Raw genomic sequence first — 22,690 nt, forward strand, 5'->3', positions numbered from 1 at the left:
GGAATAATAATCTAGTGTGCTATTTAGTGTGTGTGTCAGGGTTGGGGTTAATTCGAATTGAAGTCGGTCAATTCAGCAAGTGATTTGAATACAACGAAAAACATTTCTGATATAAATAGCTTCTTCTCCTTTTAAGTTTATTGAGAAGTCCTTGAAAATAAACTCAGCAAAAAAAGAAGTCGCATTTTCAGGACCCTGTCTTTCAAAGATAATTCGTAAAAATACAAATAACTCCACAGGTCCTCACTGTAAAGGGTTTAAACACTGTTTCCCATGCTTGTTCAATGAACCATAACCAATTAACAAACATGCACCTGTGGAACGGTCGTTAAGACACTAACAGCCTACAGACGGTAGGCAATTAAGGTCACAGTTATGAAAACGTAGGGCACTAAAGAGGCCTTTCTACTGACTCTGAAAAACACCCAAAGAAAAATGCCCAGGGTCCCTGCTCATCTGCGTGAATATGCCTTAGGCATGCTGCAAGGAGGCATGAGGACTACAGATGTGGCCAGGGCAATAAATTGCAATGTCCGTACTGTGAGACGCATAAGACAGTGCTACACGGAGACAGGACAGACAGCTGATCATCCTCACAGTGGCAGACCACGTGTAACAACACCTGCACAGGATCGGTACATCCGAACATCACACCTGCGGGGCAGGTACAGGATGGCAACAACAACTGCCCGAGTTACACCAGGAAAGCATAATCCCTCCATCAGTGCTCAGACTGTCCGCAATAGGCTGAGAGAGAGGCTGGACTGAGGGCTTGTAGGCCTGTTGTAAGGCAGGTCCTCACCAGACATCACCGGCAACAATGTCACCTATGGGCACAAACCCACCCTCGCTGGACCAGACAGGACTGGCAAAAAGTGCTCTTCACTGACGAGTCGCGGTTTTGTCTCACCAGGGGTGATGGTGGGATTCGTGTTTATCGTCGAAGGAATGAGCCTGTACTCTGGAGCGGGATCGATTTTGGAGGTGGAGGGTCCGCCATGGTCTGGGGCGGTGTGTCACAGCACCATCGAACTGAGCTTTTTGTCATTGCAGGCAATCTCAAAGCTGTGCGTTACAGGGAAAACATCCTCCTCCCTCATGTGGTCTCTTCCTGCAGGCTCATCCTGACATGACCCTCCAGCATGACAATGCCACCAGCCATACTGTTCGTTCTGTGGGTGATTTCCTACAAGACAGGAATGTCAGTGTTCTGCCATGGCCAGCAAAGAACCTGGATCTCAATCCCATCGAGCACATCTGGAACCTGTTGGATTGGAGGGTGAGGGCTAGGGCCATTCCCCCCAGAAATGTCCGGGAACTTGCAGGTGCCTTGGTAGAAGAGTGGGGTAACTCTCTAAATCTCACAGCAAGAACTGGCGAATCTGGAATGAGGAGATGCACTGCATTACTTAATGCAGCTGGTGGCCACACCAGATACTCTGTTACTTTTGATTTTGACCCCCCCCCCCTTTGTTCAGGGACACATTATTCAATTTCTGTTAGTCACATGTCTGTGGAACTTGTTCAGTTTATGTCTCAGTTGTTGCATCTTATGTTCATTCAAATATTTACACATGTTAAGTTTGCTGGAAATAGACGTAGTTGACAGTGAGAGGACGTTTTTTTGTTGTTGCTGAGTTTAGATGCCCTTTTTTCAAATATTGAATTTGAATTTCAGTTTACTTCCTGAATTGACTGCCTTCAATTGGAATTCACCCAACTTCACCTGGTGGGTGTGTCTCTCTCTGTGTTTGTGGCTCTTAACTTGCCTAATGTTAATTTTCTTTCTATGCCCACTTTTTTCCCCCTCAGTCGATGTCCATCACTGTATTTGCATTTGTGAATCTATTGCTCTACATACTTGTGCGTGTGTGTTATGCACGGTGCACAGGGCTAACATTCACCTCTGTTTTCATTGTATTCAGGAGTTGGGGGAGTCGGCCACCCATTTCTATGCAGAGCTGGTCAATAGCTGTGACCTGGTGTTCGTGGCGGTCAAATCACAACTCGCCGCGACCGTTCTCAGCGAGATCACAGACCACGTCACCTGGAAACACATCATCATCTCCGTGGCAGCAGGTGTAGCCCTGGCAACACTTGAGGGGGTGAGTCCTGAGGAGGAGGGTTGGGTTTTTAAACTATTGCTCAGTATATGAGGCGATTATAATTTTTTGGGCAGACAAGAAAAAGGAAAGAAAATGTCATTTGATGTATAATTGAATGTTATGTTCTCTGTCACACTCCTTCTCTCTTTTCTCCTTCCCTCCATCCTCCAACCCTCACCCTCTGGGTTCTGATGGGGGTAGGACAGTTGAACTAAACTCATGAGGCATTTCTTGAATTATATCCTCAATGGGTACATTTCATTCATTCAGAAGTGCAAAAATGGATGAAGCAACTGCAGATTGCCACTTTAAAGTGAGTTAATTGGTCTTTTAAATGTTTGTGATAATTATTTTCTACCTACTATCATTTAGGGTTGGGTATAATTCAGTCAATAGAAATAGAATTGACTCAAACATTCTTTCATTGGCTGTGACCAGGACTGTGATGATGAGTAATGGGTTGACGATGGGATACACACTACATGGCCGAACGTATTTGGACACCCCTTCAAATGAGTAGATTCGGCTATTTAAGCTATTTCAGGTTATTCTGGCTAACCTCTATGGTCCTAATTGGGATGAAGCTCAATTTTCCTCTGACCTCATCGCAACACTTCCTGATCTCTCATAATATGATATTGGGCGGAGATTTCAATTGTGTATTGCATTCAAGTCTAGACAGATCCAGCCCGAAGCCCAACAATGTCATTTCAAAATCAGGTGCAGTAAATCAACTAATTTCTAGAATCCTATCATTTGTCTGATCCATGGAGGAGGAGCAATCCCACTGCTAAACAGTACTATTTTTTTCCTCCAGTCCACCTCCAGTCCACCTCCAGTCCACCTCCAGTCCATACTCTAGGATTGACTTTTTGCTGCTGGACAATAGAATTCTTCCTTTTGTAACTAATAGCCAATATCACAGCATCATTATCGTAGCCCTGTCCAGCTACATATCCACTTTCCGGACAGTACTGTGTCACAACGCGCGTGGCAACTGGACCCACTACTACTATCCTGTAGACGGAGAGAAAGCTGGCAAGTTGTTATCTCACCAGCTCCGACAATCCGCTGCTAAAATCTGTCGTTCTGCCCCTGAACAAGGAGGTTAACCCACTGTTCCTAGGCTGTAATAAGAATTTCTTCTTAACTGACTTGCCTAGTTAAATAAAGGTAAAAATAAAAATAATAGCAGCACCATACCTGAAATCTGTGTTGCAGTTGATTTAACTTCTACCAATCCCAAAAAACCAACAATCAATTGAAGGAATTCTATTCTGCTCTTTACTTGTCAGAGGCTCGTCCTGACACATCCTGACGCATTTCTAGACAATCTGGACATCCCCTGCCTCAATTCAGATGAACAAACCAACATGGATGCCTCAATAAGTGAGGATGAAGCTACTCTGACAATCCAGCCCCTGGGCAAGATGGCTTCCCTATTGAAATGTAGAAAGCATTCTCCTCAAAATTATCCCCTATTCTCAGGTCAATGTACAATGAAATCCGTTCTAGTCAGAAACTGCCACAGACACATATCCAGGCGACCGGGTTGAGTGGGAATATCTATTTACAGAACTAGAGAAATTTGGGTTTGGCCCGTCATTCCTTTCCTGGATTAAGATTTTGTACTCATCCCCAGTGGTTTTCGTTCTCACCAACAATGTTACCTCCAGCTACTTCCCTCTCTACAGGGGGGCCAGGCAGTGTTTATCCCCTTTCCTATTTGATATTGCTATTGAGTCTCTTGCTATCGCCCTGCGTGCGGAGGAGAGGATTAAGAGAATATTGCGGGGCAACATAACTCACAAGGTGTCCTTATATGCAGACGATCTTCTTTTATACATCTCTAACCCTGTGGAGTCCATACCCTATCTCTTGGACATGCTACAAGGTTTTGGGACATTCTCTGCTTATAAATGAAACCTAACAAAAAGTGTGCTCACACGCTCATTTAAGGCTCTGTTTAAACTTCAAAACACTCTTGGAGCGCACTGAGCAGGATTTCATAAGGTTGTCGTCTCTTCCCATTTCATTAACAGGTTGCATTAATTCTGTTAAGATGACTGTACTACCTAGGTTTTTGTACTTTTTCCAAATGATCCCCATTTTCCTGCCAAAGTCGATGTTCAAACAACTAGACAGCTACATTTCCAACTTCATTTGGAATAAGTCAAATCCACAAATGAGAAAGGTGTATCTAGAGAGACCTAAGCCTGCCGCCTTCCCAATTTTTTACACTACTAATGGTCAGCAAATACAGTGGGGAGAACTATTATTTGATACACTGCCGATTTTGCAGGTTTTCCTACTTACAAAGCATGTAGAGGTATGTATTTGTTTTATCATAGGCACACTTCAACTGTGAGAGACGGAATCTAAAACAAAAATCCAGAAAATCACATTTTATGATTTTTAAGTAATTAATTTGCATTTTATTGCATGACATAAGTATTTGATACATCAGAAAAGCAGAACTTAATATTTGGTACAGAAACCTTTGTTTGCAATTACAGAGATCATATGTTTCCTGTAGTTCTTGACCAGGTTTGCACACACTGCAGCAGGGATTTTGGCCCACTCCTCCATACAGACCTTCTCCAGATCCTTCAGGTTTTGGGGCTGTCACTGGGCAATACGGATTTTCTATTGTAAGTGCTATTATTGTGAAGTGGAAACGTTTAGGAGCAATAAAGGCTCAGCCGCCAAGTGGTAGGCCACATAAGCTTATAGAACAGGACCGCCGAGTACTGAAGCGCGTAATGCGTAAAAATCATCTGTCCTTTGGAAATGACCTGCATATCTGCAGTTATAAAACAATTCTAATGCAATATATCGATTTACAAATACAAATCAAAAAGTGTTTGTTTGTGGATAGTGATTTACATTTGTGAATATATTTGGCATGATATAGATCCCATAGTGGTGCGCCTCGCGACACCTAGCTCACTCATGGGAGAACTGCAAGCCCGCTGGAGCGAAACATAGTCTCCCGATTGTGCGGGGTAGGCGAGGTCCACGATCCTGAAGGCTATAACCGGGAGGGTTCCGGTTGATTGACAAGTCATGCAGACAACTATGACCAACCCTCAGCGCCGCAAAACTAGTAGACTAAACCGAGTATCGCCCAAATTAGTACACTGTCACTAGGACGCAACCCAAACGAGATGGCACAAATCACACCGAATGGGAGGACAGCAGAGCACCTTGGAGAGGCTAACTGCTCCGAGCTATTGAATATCTGCGGGTATGCTTATGCACTCCAACATACAGCTCTTATAAAACGAATCCTCTCTGGAATGAGCAGAGAAAATGAAGAGGTAGAAGTAGTGCCCCGGTACACTGGACTAATCTGAAATTACTCAGAATGTATCCTGCCGCGCGGAAGGATACCCTATTGGAGTGATACAATATAGTGCTACATAAATGATACAGCAAATTCAATCTAGCTTCCGTTTCCGCTGAAAACTGGACGAGGAAAGTCCGCTCAGCCGTTTTCTTTTACGTCTGCTACGATAGGTTAGCGTGGTTCAAACAACCCTAATGATTGGTTGACAAATAGTGCCTCTCACAATGCAGATGATGGCTGCATGGTGCGGTTAGTGAGAAGCAACTGCAGCGACTTCATCAAAAACGGACCTTTTGATCATATGATTTATGTAAAGTGCGTGCAGTTGACATGTCGTCGCAAGTCTGACGATTTTTATAACCATAATGCCACACACTTTGAAAGGTGGTGACAAACGATGTTCAATGTATTCACCCTGCTGGCGAAATCATTTATGATTTAGTTCTTGATTCTGTCATGAGCAAGTGCAGTAGGAACATACCAACCCTAAATAAAACTGATGTACAAAAAATAATTAAAAACATCAATACACTGTTCTGGACATTAATAATATGTGGATTAAAAACAAATACTATTTTCAGCGTTTGAGTGTAAAACAACCCGGTGTTTAAAAGAACAGCCCCCCCCCCCCCCCCCCCCTTCGGTTCACTCGCATTTTATTCTCCCACTCGTCACTCTTTCTGTTCTAGGCTCCCAGCTGAACAATCGCACGAGGACCACCGGCCCGGTTAACCACCGACATACAGAACAGTAAGTAACTGACAGTTCGCTTTTCGAGCCGGGGAACCGAGAAATTAACACGGGAGTCGTTAGTCTACTTGTTTGGTGGGAGGGAGAAATAATGTGAATGGCTAAGAAAAGCGAAATGTCGTGGAGCCATGATGGGCGCCCAAGACCGGGCCGACCGGTTAAAAATGAATGTCTATATAAACTGAGATACTGAGAAGAAATATTAAAAAATAATCCAACATTTCAGCGAATTCGTTGCTAATGAATATAGATGTGTATAAAGGCTTTACTCTGTCACAACCTGCCTCGATATCTTGAGAGCGATTGAAGATGTCGACGCTGCAGTGGCAGTGCGAGCTGGTGACCTGAAATAGTTACATTGTAACACCGATCAAACAAAGGAATAGCTCCGCGGTTGAAACAATGTTGCTGTTAGTCAGCTAATAACAAGCTATAATGTGTGTTACTGTTTCTTGTCACCGTTTACAATACGATAACCTCTAATAGTATGCCTCTGTCCCCTCTTCTATGTTCTCAAGAATTGGAAAAGTGAGTATGATTCCGACGTGTAGCCTAACATTAGTAAAATGTGGTTTAGGCTATTGATTATTCCTCTAATGACATACAAATCTAAACGTTTTCGTTGCAACGATGCAGTCTTTATAGCCTTTCCCACCCCCACACGGCCCCACTCCAAAGGCAGTCATTGAATGAATACCTTAGATTTCCTCTCACTCACACGTTGCTCTTGCATGCTTCGTGGGGAGGATCCAACAGGAAGTGAAGGCACTTTAGACTAATTATGAAGCTGCCACCATTTAGGCTACTGTAAGCATACTGTACACGCCTATACTGTACCCTATTCCCAAACGTGTTGCTTTTCTGCTAGGTCTGTATGTCGTATTAGGCTATAATGTTTGTTTGTTTGTTTGTTCATGGCTGGCGGCTGCTGAATGGATGAACATGTTGAACATTCTAATCTAATCACGACAGTTTTTGGTCTTATTCTCACCAAGGAAGGTGAGTTACATACGGTTTCATATAGGCCACCAATAGACACACCTGTAAATCACAAAATATTTTTCTGAATGGTGAATTCATCAAGATTTGAATAATAGTAACAAAAATATATTTTAAAATGTAATTTAAAGTCCATTGCTCAGCAATATAGTACAGCCAAGTTTGATATTAGTAGGCCTAAAAACAATTGGGGGGGGAAAAAACATGGAAATTGGTATAAGGAAATGTATTTCCTGTTTCACAATGCTACTGTATGAATCATGAATGTCGCATGGATCGTCCTCCTTCATCAAAACCACAGCTGCATCCCGCACTGCTAATGACTGTGGTTGGTTATGTTGTGTAGACATACTGTATAGAATCTATGATTCTCTTTCTATGCGGTGTACACAGAACCCACAGGATTTGTCCCACATTGCACCCTATTCCCTTTATAGTACACTACTTTTGACCAGAGCTCTAGCACTATAAACGGAATAGGGTGCCACTTGGTCCGCTCCACAGTGCGAGTTGGTCTTACCTGCATTAGTTCTGACTGAGCATGCCAGTGCTGTTACTGTTATCATCACCACTACACAAAACATCATTCATTCACCAAGGCTGTCCAGTAACCTTGCTGAGTGATCATATTACATGCTTTGCCCTTTAAGGTTATGCAGAAACCTTTTCAGTTTGCATGCATAATTTGCATGTTGGTATATGCTGTCATTATTGCCATTTGCTTGTAATGGTCATCTTTACAGTCTTCAACATTTCGAAGTAGTCAACTGGGTGGGACTTTATCGGTTAAAGAGGCATCACATAATTCCATCCAGGTCAACAGGAGGACTCAGCCAATGAATTATACTCCAATTGGCTCGTTCATCCCCCCTCTTCTCCCCTGTAACTATTCCCCAGGCCGTTGCTATAAATGAGTTGTTCTCTCTCAATTTACCTGGTAAAATAATGGTACAACAAATAAATAAAATGAGCAAGCATTACATAACTGCGGGTGGCAGTAAATCGCTAACCGTGGCTTAATACCTGTTCAAACAACACACTCCAGGTGGCAGTATGCACCCTTTCAGTTTGTTTACCAACTCATAGATGTAATAAAATAAGGAAATTGACTACTTCAAAATGGAGATAGCCTCAATGGCGCTGCCCGTTTTCTCACAGACTCCATAATGGGAATTATATTATGTTGTGTCCTCTACCACTATGTAGACCTGAATAGAAGGAGTCCAGAGACATGCTGGTTAAAGGAGTGTTTATCTACTATGGGTAGCCTCGGAAGTCTGAGAATCACAAGAACTCCATAATGTAACATTGGACATTAGGAGTTGTGTTCAGAAGGCATGAAATGGGAGTAAAACTTGTGACAGAGGCACTAGCCTATATTACTTAGTGTACACTTTGAATACTTTTTTTCTCTTGTTTGTGTTTTTCAAACACAACCAGTGAAGTGGACATCATCCATCGTTCAGTTCATTTTTCATAATCTATTGGTCTGCTTGATCTGGTTCTTTTCACATTTTTTTCCGCTCTCTTCCTTTCCTGCATGCCTAAAAGCATTCTGGGATTGGTCCGTTGAATTCTCTCTTAGCTCTGTTAAACAGAGATTCGCTTCGTAAGTAAAATTTACAAAGATACAAAAATTAGAAGATATTTAAAAGACTATAATCTATATGGATCAATCTGTCTCTCTAAATTCCTCTCTGTGTAACTAACCCTCTGGCATGTCCCTGTCACTCTCTTTCTCTGCTTCGGATCAAAGATGATGCCTCAGAGGAACCCCTTGTGTTCGGCAATGGATCAGTCCGATCCTGATCTCCCTTCCAGACGCTGCCAGGTGGACTGTACCACTGAGGTGGCAGTGGAGGGAGGTCAGAGGAATGGGGGTGGTGCTGCTTCGTCCTCCCCAGAGAGTAGCAGTGTGAATGGAGACGGCAATGGGAAACGCAGTGGGAAGAGGCGTCGCCGTCGTAAACGCTCCGCTCAACCCGATAACCGCCCGGCTCCTGTTGCCATGATGACTCTGCTGCCACCACCACCACCTGGCCAGGAGAAAGGGGGGGAGCCCCAGCTTTGCCAGAAGGGCAGTAGCCGCACCTCTCCCGACCCTGCTCCTGACTCCCCCGGGGCGGTCCTGCTCGGCCTGCGGTCTGAGTGTGGTTCAGTGTGGTTTGACCGCAGTGTGTATGAGCAGGCTGAGAGTCTGTATCAGTGCTGGTTGGCACACTCTGCCAACGGGTCGATGACACGGCCCATCAGCTCACCCCCAACCCTGACGACTGACAACCACCCCACCTCCCCTCAACCCTCACTATCACCCTCACCCCAAGCCCCGAACCACCCCAGCAACCATCCACCCATAGATGCCAAAGAGCATTGCATTGTTGCAGAGCCACTGCAGCCAGCAGCCCCAGAATTCCTAGCCCTCCCTGCCAACAGCCCCAGCACACCAGCCACGCCAGATGAGGGGTACCTGTCCCTGGCCCAGACCCCCCAGGCAGCCTCCACATCTCCACTGACCCCGGCCCCTGGCCAGCCAGTGAATGGGCTCCCCCGTCTCCCCATGGAGCTGCTGAGGGACGTGTGGCTGGAGAAACCTCTCTACGACCGGGCCGAGGCAGCCTTCTACCAGAGCCTCTATGGAAACAACCGCTCTCCCACCGGCAACAACCTGGGTGGTGGAGCTTCCACCTCACGTAACAACCCCAACGCTCCCTCAACCTCCAGAGGTAGTGGAGACCACCCACAGAGTCTTGTTGAAGAAGAAGAGGAGGAGGAAGAAGTGGTAGAAGAAGAAGCCGTGGTCTCACAGGGGAAGCTCGAAGTCTTCCACGCTCTGCGCACCATTCAGGAGGAGGAGGAGCCTGCTGACGTCGCAGAGGAGGAAGGTGGGGTCATGTCGATGGGAGGAGTCTGCTACTTCCTGCATCCAGACAGCGAGAGGGTTTGGCTGGACCAGAGATGCTACGAGGCTGCAGAGAGCCGTTTCTACAGTTACCGTCAGATTGTACCTGCTGAGTCAACAGTAGCAGACAGAGAGGAGGGGGCTCGTGGGCAAGAAGATGCTGTGGTGTCGGCAACATTGTTACCACAACCGTCATCGGTCGCCTGCACCGGCCCTCTGAGGGACAAGTATGACCCATCCCAGGAGACTGGACCTCTACAAACACAGCCAGCTTCATTTACTCCTACTCCTTTTTTCCCCCCTTGTTTTTTTTCTCCTTTTTGGTGTTGTCTGTGTCTTGATTTGGTTCATTTGTTTGTTTCACATAATTTATTAAACTTTGTTTGGCTTGCTCATTTGTCTCTTGTTTTATTTGGTTTTAGATGTTATCCTTTTCCATTTTATTTTTTTGCATGCTTGATTTATTTTACTCAATGTTAGTGGTTTTCAAAGATGTAGCTTACTTCTAAGGATGATGTTAGTGTGGCGTTGACGGTGAAAGAGAAGTGGTCTTGTCTGTAAATAGTGGAACACAGATGGTTAAAACAGAGGGACACAAGCTTTCTGGTGGACTGAATCTTACTTTACTAACCATTTGTTATCCTGTCTCTTTCTCTCTCTGCCTCATCTCTGTGCCTCTCTCTCTGTCCGTGTAGCACCATGAGTTCAGCAGTAGACTACTTTGTCCAGGAGAAGATCTGGTTTGATAAGCCTCGCTATGATGATGCGGAGAGACACTTCTACGAACGCATTAACAGCACCTCACACCCAGCACAGGTAGGTAGAGAGTGTTTCTTTTAGTTTGTGTGTGTGCCAATGCCCTCCCCCACATTGTCGGTCTTTTCCTCACACGTGTCGCCACCTGATATCGATTACCGCATTGTTGGGAAGCAAGAAAGGCGTTTCACTGTACTTAAAACTTGGATACGTCTCTGGTGTGTGTATGCCTACATCCTGTGAGACCTGGTCTCCTGTACCCTATAGGAGCTGGGAGCCAACACCATCCTGCAGGACATAGCCCGGGCCAGAGAGAACATCCAGAAGTCCCTAGCAGGAGTGAGTATAATATAAACCCATCCAAACCTTCATACAATACATATATCTCACATGATCTGTTTTTAAAGCTGCAATGAAAGTAAGATACTTTATTAAATGTAGTTTTACAGGGACAGTGCACACCATTACTGTAAATATGCCAGTTTTAGCCAGCCGGCTAGTTTTCTACAGAAGTCCATGTATGTTTAGTTTCTGTTACATGGTCAAAGACACACACACACACACACACAAACGTGTAAGCAAGGCTGAACCAGCTATATGTGACCACACTGCTAAGGCTACATGTCACGGGGAAACGCAAGGTGTGGATACCTTGACTCTGAACTGCTGCTGAGAGCATTGAATACCCTGGGTCGTATTCATGAAGCAAGATTTCAATATTTTTCCCGAAAGCATGATTTCTTGTATTGCTGGCTAGCTCTTAATGTCTCTGATTCCTCTTTAGACCAACCCTGGGTATACTTGAACTTTGCCTGATTCTTTTTTGTAGCTTTCTCTCTCTTTTTGCTAGTGTCCCTTCTGCACCTCCAACCTCATTCAACTCTCTCCCTCTTTCCCTTCCTCCTTCCCTCCCCGCACCCCAGCTGAAGAATTCGCTGTTACCTAGCAGAGGCTTTGATCAACCCCAGAACCCCCGTCCCGTAAGTGTCCCACCCTGTGTGACAGTAGCTAGACCCCCCCCCCCCCTCCCGACTAAGAGCAATGTCACAGACTTGTGCACACACTCACACAAACAAACAAACCCAACCACCCTCCTTCATTCTCCCTGTATGATGGGTCTGCTTCTCTCTCTGACTCCATAGTCTGCCCTGTCCTTGGCCACCCTCCACTGAGCTTAGTCTCTCTCTAGGTGGTGCTGAGATGGACTTGTTTCTTTGGTTTTTGAAGAGTTGTGATTGGTCAACTTCAGGATTCTAATATCTGGACACCTCCATGTATAATGCTCCAGGGGGGTTACCTGGATTTCCTGAAACTTTCCTCTGATCGTCACCATGACAACAGACTCTAAAGTACCTTTTTATTCCTGAGTGAGACAGCTTTGCATGAGCTGCAATTGTAGCTGTTGTTGTCCAATCTGTGCCTCTAGGTGATGGTGGTTATTTACGTGTACAGGTGATATGATGTGTTGCTCATTCTATTCATGTCTGCCCTGTCTCCTCAATTGGTTGTGGTGGTACCTGAGTTTAGCCACTAGAGTTCGCTGGTGATATGCTTATAGGGATATCCTGACACTCTTCCGTGTGTGTGTTCAGAGTGCAGCTAATGGGGCAGGAGATCAAGGCGAACTCATCACACGGATTAAGAGCCTGGAGCTAGAGAACAACAGTCTGAACCAAGGTGTGTGTGTGTGTGTATACTGAACAAAAATATAAACACAACATTTTAAAGGTGAAATAAAAGATCCCCAAAATGTTCCGTACACATAAAAATGTTGTCCACAAATTTGTTTACATCCCTGTTAGTGAGCATATCTCCTTTGCCAAGATGATCCCTCCACCTGACAGTTGTGGCATATCAAGAAGCTGATTAAACAGCATGATCTTTAATAGGGATGCATGATATATTGGTGAACATATCGGAATCGACCGACATTAGCTAAAAAAAAATACCGACATCGGCCGAGAGTCTGGTTTAACACCAATGTTAAAAACTGATGTCAAAGCTACTGTGCATACCTATATAACGTAGGTACATGATGTAATAACGCCACATAAAATGTTATGCTAAACGTGTAACGCAGCATTCCTAACCTAGCCCACACAATGTCTCCTGTGTGGATCGAGCAGTCAACATGTCGAGCAGTCATTTCAAATCAAATCAAATTTATTTATATAGCCCTTCGTACATCAGCTGATATCTCAAAGTGCTGTACAGAAACCCAGCCTAAAACCCCAAACAGCAAGCAATGCAGGTGTAGAAGCACGGAAAGAGTACGTTGTCCTTGACAATCAACCGTTCTCTGTTGTGGGTGATTCTCTGTTGTGGCCTACCCGTGGCTGCGGCCCTGCCCAGTCATGTGAAATCCATAGATCAGGGCCTAATGAATTAATTTAAATTGACTGATTTCCTTATATGAACTGTAACTCTGTAAAATCATTGCAATTGTTGCATTTTCATATTTTTGTTCAGTGTATGTGTGTCCACATGTATAGAGATCAAATTACCCTTCGAAAATGTTACTGAAGGGTGTTTGTTTCCCTATTTGTATACAGAATGTCTAAACTGTATTACAGATGATATGACTAGTCTGTAATCTTACTGACTTCCTTTGTGTGTGTTTAAGTGGTGGAGGACCTGCGGTTGGCTCTGTCTAAATTGGAGTGTCGGGTAGCGGTGCTGGAGAAATCACCGTCGCCAGCTGCAGCCCCAGTCTCTGCAGCCCCCTGTACAAATGTAAGTCCCTCTCGCTCTGGTCCTATGTGGCTTAGTCGGGAAGAGCATGGTGCGCGCAATGCCAAGGTTGTGGGTTCAATTACCGCAAGGATCGCATACACATACTAAAAATGCATGCACTCACTGTAGTCTGTCGCTTTGAATAAAAGACTGCTAAGTGGCCATTCTTTCGACAGATGTCATTCTTATGAGACAAGTAGCCATGGACTATTTTCAGTGCAGACTGAGCCTTCTGACGTCACACAAAGCGGCATATATTTTTAAGTCTACCCGTGTGTGGCCACTAAGTGGTTTTTCTTTATTTTTACTATTTTCTACATTGTAGAATAATAGTGAAGACATCGAAACTACGAAATTACACATATGGAATCAAGTAGTAACCAAAAAAGTATTCAACAAATCAAATTATATTTTAGATTCTTCAAAGTAGCCACCTTTTGCCTTGATGACAGCTTTGCACACTCTTGGCTTCACCCGGAATGCCTTTCCAACAGTCTTGAAGGAGTTCCCACATATGCTGAGCACTTGTTTGTTGCTTTTCGTTCCCTCTGTGGTCCAACTCATTCCAAACCATCTCAATTTGGTTGAGGTCATGTAATTGTGGGGGCCAGGTCATCGGATGCAGCACTCCATCGCTCTCCTTCTAGGTCAAATAGCCCTTACACAGCCTGGAGGTGTGTTGGGTCATTGTCCTGTTGAAAAACAAATGATAGTCCCACTAAGCCCAAACCAGATGGGATGACGTATTGCTGCAGAATGCTGTGGTAGCCATGCTGGGTAAGTGTGCCTTGAATTCTAAATAAATCACTGACCGTGTCACCAGCAAAGCACCATCACACCTCTTTCTCCGTGCTTCACAGTGGCAACCACACATGCAGAGATCATCCGTTCACCTACTCTGTGTATTACAAAGACACAGCGGTTGGAACCAAAAATCTCAAATATCGGCTCATCAGACCAAAGGACAGATTTCTACAGGTCTCTATGGGGGTGCCACAGGGTTCAATTCTCGGGCCGACTCTTTTCTCTGTGTATATCAATGATGTTGCTCTTGCTGCGGGCGACTCCCTGATCCACCTCTACGCAGACGACACCATTCTATATACTTTCGGCCCGTCTTTGGACACTGTGCTATCTAACCTCCAAACAAGCTTCAATGCCATACAACACTCCTTCCGTGGCCTCCAACTGCTCTTAAACGCTAGTAAAACCAAATGCATGCTTTTCAACCGGTCGCTGCCTGCACCCGCATGCCCGACTAGCATCACCACCCTGGATGGTTCCGACCTAGAATATAATATGTGGACGTCTATAAGTACCTAGGTGTCTGGCTAGACTGCAAACTCTCCTTCCAGACTCATATCAAACATCTCCAATCGAAAATCAAATCAAGAGTCGGCTTTCTATTCCGCAACAAAGCCTCCTTCACTCACGCCGCCAAGCTTACCCTAGTAAAACTGACTATCCTACCGATCCTCGACTTCGGCGATATCATCTACAAAATGGCTTCCAACACTCTACTCAGCAAACTGGATGCAGTCTATCACAGTGCCATCCGTTTTGTCACTAAAGCACCTTATACCACCCACCACTGCGACTTGTATGCTCTAGTCGGCTGGCCCTCGCTACATATTCGTCGCCAGACCCACTGGCTCCAGGTCATCTACAAGTCCATGCTAGGTAAAGCTCCGCCTTATCTCAGCTCACTGGTCACGATGGCAACACCCATCCGTAGCACGCGCTCCAGCAGGTGTATCTCACTGATCATCCCTAAAGCCAACACCTCATTTGGCCGCCTTTCGTTCCAGTACTCTGCTGCCTGTGACTGGAACGAATTGCAAAAATCGCTGAAGTTGGAGACTTTTATCTCCCTCACCAACTTCAAACATCAGCTATCTGAGCAGCTAACCGATCGCTGCAGCTGTACATAGTCTATTGGTAAATAGCCCACCCTTTTTCACCTACCTCATCCCCATACTGTTTTTATTTATTTACTTTTCTGCTCTTTTGCACACCAATATCTCTACCTGTACATGACCATCTGATCATTCATCACTCCAGTGTTAATCTGCAAAATTTTAATTATTTGCCTACCTCATGCCTTTTGCACACATTGTATATAGACTCCCCCTTTTTGTTTTCTACTGTGTTATTGACTTGTTAATTGTTTACTCCATGTGTAACTCTTTGTTGTCTGCTCACACTGCTATGCTTTATCTTGGCCAGGTCGCAGTTGCAAATGAGAACTTGTTCTCAACTGGCCTACCTGGTTAAATAAAGGTGAAATAAAAAATATAAAAAATAAAAATAATGTCCATTGCTCGTGTTTCTTGGCCCAAGAAAGTCTCTTCTTCTTATTGGTGTCCTTTAGTAGTGGTTTCTTTGCAGCAATTGATCATGAAGGCCTGATTTATACAGTCTCCTCTGAACAATTGATGTTGAGATGTGTTTGTTACTTGAACTCTGTGAAGCATTTATTTGGGCTACAATTTCTGAGGCTGGTAACTAATGAACTTATCCTCTACGGCAGAGGTAACTCTTCCTTTCCTGTGGTGGTCCTCATGAGAGCCAGTTTCATCATAGCGCTTGGTTTTTGCGACTGCACTTGAAGAAACCTTCAAAGTTCTTGAAATGTTCCAGATTGCTTGACTGTCATGTCTTAATGTAATGATGCACTGTGGTTTCTCTTTGCTTATTTGAGCTGCAGTTGACATAATATGGACTTGGTCTTTTACCAAATAGGGCTATTTTGTGTATACCACCCCTACCTTGTCACAACACAACTTATTGGCTCAAATGCATTAAGAAGGAAAGAAATTCCAAATGAACTTTTAACAAGGCACACCTGTTAATTGAAATGCATTCCAGATGACTACCTCATGAAGCTGGTTGAGGGAATGCAAAGAGTGTGCAAAGCTGCCATCAAGGCAAAGGGTGGCTACTTTGAAGAATCTCAAATATGAAATGTGTTATTTCATAGTTTGTCTTCGCTATTATTTTACAATGTAGAAAATTGTAAAAAATAAAGAAAAACCCTTGAACGAGTAGGTGTATCCAAACTTTTGTCTGGTACAATATATGAGTGTGTATTTTAATCGCCTCTTCTCTTCAGGGAACATCTGTCCAGCAGCAGAAGACCAGCCCCCCAGTTGAGGATGAAGATGATGATGATGATATGGACTTGTTCGGCAGCGATGAAGAGGAGGATGCGGAGGCTGAGCGACTCAAAGAGCAGAGGCTGAAAGAGTATGCAGAGAAGAAGGCAAAGAAACCCACCCTCATCGCAAAGTCCTCCATCCTATTGGACGTCAAGCCTGTATGTCACATAGACCCCACGCCTTTCCTAATACTTTCTCCAATCACTATACAGTATTTAAAAAAAAAATATGAATGGAATTTTGATCTCTTCCTCTGTGTGTTTGTGTTCCTGACATTACTATCTTCCCATCCCTCTCCCCCCGGCCCTCTCTCTATACCCCACCTCCCTCCCTCTCCTCTCTTACAGTGGGATGATGAGACAGACATGGCTAAGCTGGAGGAATGTGTGAGGTCTGTTGTCGCTGACGGTCTACTTTGGGGTCAATCTAAGCTGGTTCCTGTGGGTTATGGTATCCGGAAGCTACAGATCCAGTGTGTTGTCGAGGACGACAAGGTCGGGACAGACCTGCTAGAGGAGGAGATTACAAAGTTCGAGGACTTTGTGAGTACAGGCGCGCGAGCACACCCACCCACACACACCTAATCCTTCGGGGGTCCACAATGAAATATAAAAATGTAACTGACACACTTTGTACAGGTTAGCGTTCCCAAATTAGAAATGGTTATGTACTTTATCTTGATGAATGTTATCTCTAGTCTCTTGTTCTGCAGGTCCAGAGTGTTGACGTAGCAGCTTTCAACAAGATCTGATTCCGACCTTCTTCCTTTTCATTGGGCCCGTCCCACCTGGCACCCCATTCACTCTGTCGTGCTCTACTTTAAGCCCTATGAGCTGTTCAAAGGTAGTGCACTATATAGAGAATAGCGTGTCATGTGGGACGTAACCATGTTCCCAGTCCGTCCCTTGCTGCTGTTTGTGTCACTCATGGTTAATAATAAAGAGCTTTTGGTGCACTTTAACTAGTTTCTTGTCTGTCTCTCTGTGAGTATTAACACATGTATGCAGCCACGTGGGGAACAATGGTAGGAAATAAAGGGTCAAATGTATCCCCTAAATGCATGAGGTAGTGGCAAGATATATCAGTCATTCTCTTTATTAAGAGAAGGCTCTGGACCAATTTACCAAATCAACTGTTCTTACATTGTGTGCATTTCTGTATTCAAACAAGGCGAGGTGATCTAGTGGATGTACAGTTTTATTTGTGAATTATTATGAAAGTTGACAGCAAAACAGCATACAGTAGAAGAAGTTATAGCTATACGGGGATTTCCCAGCCCATTCCTTAGAGCCTATCTGTAAACTCATCCATCTCCTGCTAACATAATGATCATTCATTGTTCTGTAACATCTTAATACTTATAATAATCATAATCTGTGTAACCGTGGGGCTTTGCTGCATGCTCTTTCTCCTTTTGTCATATCCCCACAGTGGATCACAAACCAAGATAAAACACAAGGTAGAAATCCTCAGGGAATTCAGTCTTAACCGTATGGAGGAGTTTGTTAACAGAAAAATGGTGCCTGTTCAAGAAGGAAAGATCAACAGGGATATTTTCACATAATTGATGGCATTTGAGACATACTCATGGATTTTGTCAGCTGTGCTCACATTGGCAATTTGAAGTGACTCAAAACCTATTGTCACGCTCGTTGTAATGAGTAGGCCACGGTGCAGCTTGCGTAGAGTTCCACATATTTTTTATAAATCGAAACTCGATTAGCACAAACGAAACGTGACGCTACTGGTGTGCACACAGGCAACTAAATGTAGACAAGATCCCACAACCAGCAATGGGGTAAATGGCTACCTAAATATGATCCCCATTCAGAGACAATGAAAAACACTGCCTCTGATTGGGAACCATATCAGGCCACCATAGAAATATAATTCACCTTGATGACCCACCCATAGAAATATAATTCACCTAGATGACCCACCCTAGTCACTATCATGCCCCAACCAACATAGAGAATAAACAGCTTTCTATGGTCAGGGCGTGACACCTATTTGCATATCTTATTCAAATCTGTGCTTTTTCCTGCAGTCTGAACAGCCAAAACTCAAATGGAATTGGATATTTCAAACCAACTTCGTAGGTTATTCATACAAATCTGATTCCACACAACCGTCATAACGATGACAACTGGCGTAGCCATTTCAGCAAATGACTGCTGTCTGAACACACATCCGATTTGGTTGTAACTTGCTGCTTGGATAGTCAGTAGTCCAAAACTGATTTGAAAAACGTCTGATTTGAGTAATAAGGCCTGCAGTGTGAACAAGGCTTAATATCTCTCAAACTTATTGTTCCCCTCGAATCAGGGACTGATTTAGACCTGGGACACCAGACGGTTGCAATTAATTATCAGGTAGAACCGAACCAGCAGGCTCCAGACCTCGTAGGGTAAGCATTAAATACGTCCACCCTATAGTGTTTGCTTTTGGGAATACTGTCCTGTGTACTGTAGTTGGAGGGAGTTGTGTGAACCAGGAAGCAACTCCATAATGCTGTATTGGGTCTATTGTGAACACAATGTAATGACAAGTAATAATTACGAGAAGATAGTGGCCAAAGCTGTTGCCAGCGACACAAAGTCTGAATGCGTCCGAACCCATCCAAATTATAGACACTCAAAATCAAACTTTTTTTGCCACATGCGCCCAATACAACAAGTGTAGACTACCGTCAAATGCTTACTTACAAGCCCTTAAACAGTGCAGTTCAAGAAGAAGGAAATATTTATCAAGTAGGATAAAATAAAAAGTAACACAAGAAGAATAACGATAACAAGGCTATATACAGGGGGTACCGAGTCAGTGTGCAGGGGTACAGGCTAGTTGAGGTAACCTGTACATGTAGGTGGGGGCGAAGTGACTATGCATAGGTAATAAACAAACAGCGAGTAGCAGCAGTGTACAAGGAGTGGGGGGGTCAATGTAAATTATCCGTTGGCGGTTTTTATGAATTGTTCAGCAGTCTCATGGCTTGGGGGGGTAGAAGCTGTTGAGGAGCCTTTTTGTCCTAGACTTTGGCGCTCCGGTACCGCTTGCCATGCGGTAGCAGAGAAAACAGTCTATAACTTGGTGACTGGAGCCTCTGACAATTCTATTGGCTTTCCTCTGATACTGCCTATTATATAGGTCCTAGATGGCAGGAAGCTTGGCCCCAGTGATGTACTGGGCCGTTCGCACTACCCTCTGTAGAGCCTTACAGTCAGATGCCGAGCAGTTGCCATACCAGACGGTGTTGCAACTGGTCAGGATGCTCTTGATGGTGCAGCTGTATAACCTTTGAGGATCTGGGGGCCCATGCCAAATCTTTTTAGTCTCCTGAGGGGGAAAAGGTTTTGTTGTGCCCTCTTCACGACTGACTTGGCATGTTTGGACCATGATAGTTCATTGGGGATGTGGACACCAAGGAACTTTTAAATCTCAAACCGCTCCACTACAGCCCCATCGATGTTAATGGGGGCCTGTTAAGCCCGCATTTTCCTGTAATCCACAATCTGTTCCTTTGTCTTGCTCACATTGAGGGAGAGGTTGTTGTCCTGGCACCACACTGCCAGTTCTGACCTCCTCCCTATAGGCCGTCTTATCGTTGTCGGTGATCAGGCCTACCACTGTTGCATTGTCAGCAAACTTAATGATGGTGTTATAGTAGTGTTTGGCCACGCAGTCGTGGGTAAACAGGAAATACAGGAGGGGACTAAGTACACACCCCTGGGGGGCCCCAGTGTTAAGGATCAGCGTGGCAGATGTGTTGTTGCCTACTCTTACCACCTGGGGGCAGCGCGTCAGGAAGTCCAGGATCCAGTTGCAGAGGGAGGTGTTTAGTCCCAGTCCTTAGTGATTAGTGATGAGCTTTGTGGGCACTATGGTGTTGAATGCTGAGCTATAGTCGATGAACAGCATTCTCACATAGGTGTTCCTTTTGTCCAGGTGAGAAAGTGCGGTGTGGAGTGCGATTGAGATTGCGTCATCTGTGGATCTGAGGTTGTGATCACATCGGCTACCGAGAGTGTTATCACATAGTCATCCAGAACAGCTGGTGCCCTCGTGCACGCTTCATTGTTGCTTGCCTCGAAGAGAGCATAAAAGGCATTTTGCTCATCTGGTTGGCTCACGTCAATGGGCAGCTCGCGTCTGGGTTTCCCTTTGTAGTCCGTAATATTTTTCAAGCCCTGCCACATCCGACCAGCGTCAGAGCCGGTGTAGTAGGATTCATTTTTAATCCTGACTTGATGCTTTCCTTGTTTGATGGTTCGTCTGAGGGAATAGTGGGATTTCTTAACATATTCCAGTCTGTGCTAGCAAATCCGCATCAGCTGACCACTTCCGTATTGAGCGAGTCACTGGTACTTCCTGCTTTAGTTTTTACTTGTAAGCAGGAATCAGGAGGATATAATTGTGGTCAGATTTGCCAAATTGAGGGCGGGGGAGAGCTTTGCATGCATCTCTGTGTTTGGAGTAAAGGTGGTCTAGGATTTCTTCCCCCCCTGGTTGCATATGTGACATGCTGGTAGAAATGTGGTCAAACGGATTTGTTTGCCTGCATTAAAGTCCTCGGCCACTAGGAGCGCTGCTTCTGGGTGAGCGTTTTCTTCTTTGCTTATGGCCTTATAGAGTTGGTTGAGAGTCGTCTTAGTGCCAGCTTCGCTTTGCGGTGGTAAATAGACAGCTACGAAAAGTACAGATGAGAACTCTCTTGGTAGATAGTGTGGTCTACAGCTTATCATAAGGTACTCTACCTCAGGCGAGCTATACCTCGAGAATTCTTTAATATTAGACATTGCGCACCAGCTGTTATTGACATAGAGACACACTCCCACCCCTCGTTTTACCAGAGGTAGCGTCTCTGTTCTGCCGGTGCATGGAAAACCCCGCCAGCTCTATATTGTCCGTTTGTTCGTTCAGCCACGACTCGGTGAAAAATAAGATGTTACAGTTTTTAATGTCCCGTTGGTAGGATAATCTTAATAGTAGGTCATCAATTTTATTTTCTAACGATTGCACATTAGCAAGGAGAATGGAAGACATTGGGAGTTTACTCGCTCGCCTTCGGCTTCTCAGAAGGATCCCCGATCTGTGTTCCCTTTTCTGGTGTCTTTTCTTCACGCAAAAGGTGTGGATCTGGGCCTGTTCCCGTAAGTCTCGTCGGACTTATTAAAGGAAAAAGTTTCTTCCAGTCCACTGTGAGTAATCGCTTTTCTGATGTCTAGAAGTTTTTTTCGGTCATAGAGACGGTAGCAGAAACATTATGTACCCAATAAGTATAAATAAGTTAGACAAAATGCAAAAAATAAAATGCACAATTGGTTGGGAGAATGTAAAATGTCAGCCATGTTCTTCGGTGCCATCTTGATAACTTATGTAAATGTGTTTACAAGTAAGGTATCAGACCCTTTACTCAGTACTTTGTAGCAATTACAGCCTCAGCCAGCCTCGCCTTTGGCAGCAATTACAGCCTCGTCTTCTTGGGTATGACGCTACAAGCTTGGCAAAACCTGTATTTGGGGAGATTCTCCTATTCTTCTCTGCAGATCCTCTCAAGCTCTGTCAGGTTGGATGGGCAGCATCGCTGCACAGCTATTTGCAGGTCTCCAGAGATGTTCGATAGGGTTCATGTCTGGGCTCTGGCTAGGACATTGAGACTTGTCCCAAAGCCACTCCTGCATTGTCTTGGCTGTGTCTTTAGCGTCGTTGTCCTGTTGGAAGGTGAACATTCGCCCCAGTCTGAGGTTCTGAGTGCTCTGGAGCAGGTTTTCATCAAGGATCTGTCACAATAGTTCAATCTTGTTTTCTTCCAACCAGAGAATCTGAGAAACAAGGTGCTTCCTTCCTTTTCCTGCCGAAAACACGATGCACCCGAGCACAAGGTGCCTTTTGGCAAACTCCAAGCGGGCTGCCATGTGCCTTTTACTGAGGAGTGGCTCGATCT

General features: G+C 44.7%; 1 protein-coding gene across 7 annotated transcripts; it reads left to right on the forward strand.

Moving 5' to 3' along the window:
* The first annotated feature begins 6,072 nt into the window (after positions 1–6,072).
* On the forward strand, positions 6,073–17,710 carry eef1db (eukaryotic translation elongation factor 1 delta b (guanine nucleotide exchange protein)). 7 transcript variants are annotated; one of them, XM_020492872.2, is made up of 10 exons: positions 6,087–6,204; positions 6,723–6,732; positions 10,798–10,918; positions 11,126–11,197; positions 11,782–11,838; positions 12,451–12,535; positions 13,482–13,591; positions 16,704–16,907; positions 17,097–17,291; positions 17,462–17,710. In XM_020492872.2, the coding sequence occupies exons 3-10, from the start codon at positions 10,802–10,804 to the stop codon at positions 17,498–17,500; spliced, it is 879 nt and encodes a 292-aa protein (XP_020348461.1). In that variant the 5' UTR covers positions 6,087–6,204; positions 6,723–6,732; positions 10,798–10,801; the 3' UTR covers positions 17,501–17,710. The 7 variants fall into 7 exon arrangements, with proteins under 7 accessions (XP_020348462.1, XP_020348464.1, XP_020348461.1 ...); XM_020492873.2 differs by lacking the exon at positions 6,723–6,732 and having other exon boundaries at positions 6,073–6,204; XM_020492874.2 differs by lacking the exon at positions 11,782–11,838.
* The last annotated feature ends 4,980 nt before the right edge of the window (positions 17,711–22,690 follow it).

The sequence above is a fragment of the Oncorhynchus kisutch genome, linkage group LG10 (genome assembly GCF_002021735.2).
Source record: "Oncorhynchus kisutch isolate 150728-3 linkage group LG10, Okis_V2, whole genome shotgun sequence".
In the NCBI taxonomy this organism is placed as follows: domain Eukaryota; kingdom Metazoa; phylum Chordata; class Actinopteri; order Salmoniformes; family Salmonidae; genus Oncorhynchus; species Oncorhynchus kisutch.

What these genes read in the sequence shown, in the direction of transcription:
- eef1db (XM_020492876.1), top strand. Translation starts at nt 8,960, where the DNA reads ATGATGCCTCAGAGGAACCCCTTGTGTTCGGCAATGGATCAGTCCGAT. An exon ending in GCACCTCACACCCAGCACAG is followed by an intron (nt 10,919 to 11,125) that starts GTAGGTAGAGAG and finishes TGTACCCTATAG; the next exon opens with GAGCTGGGAGCCAACACCAT. An exon ending in TCCAGAAGTCCCTAGCAGGA is followed by an intron (nt 11,198 to 11,781) that starts GTGAGTATAATA and finishes CCCGCACCCCAG; the next exon opens with CTGAAGAATTCGCTGTTACC.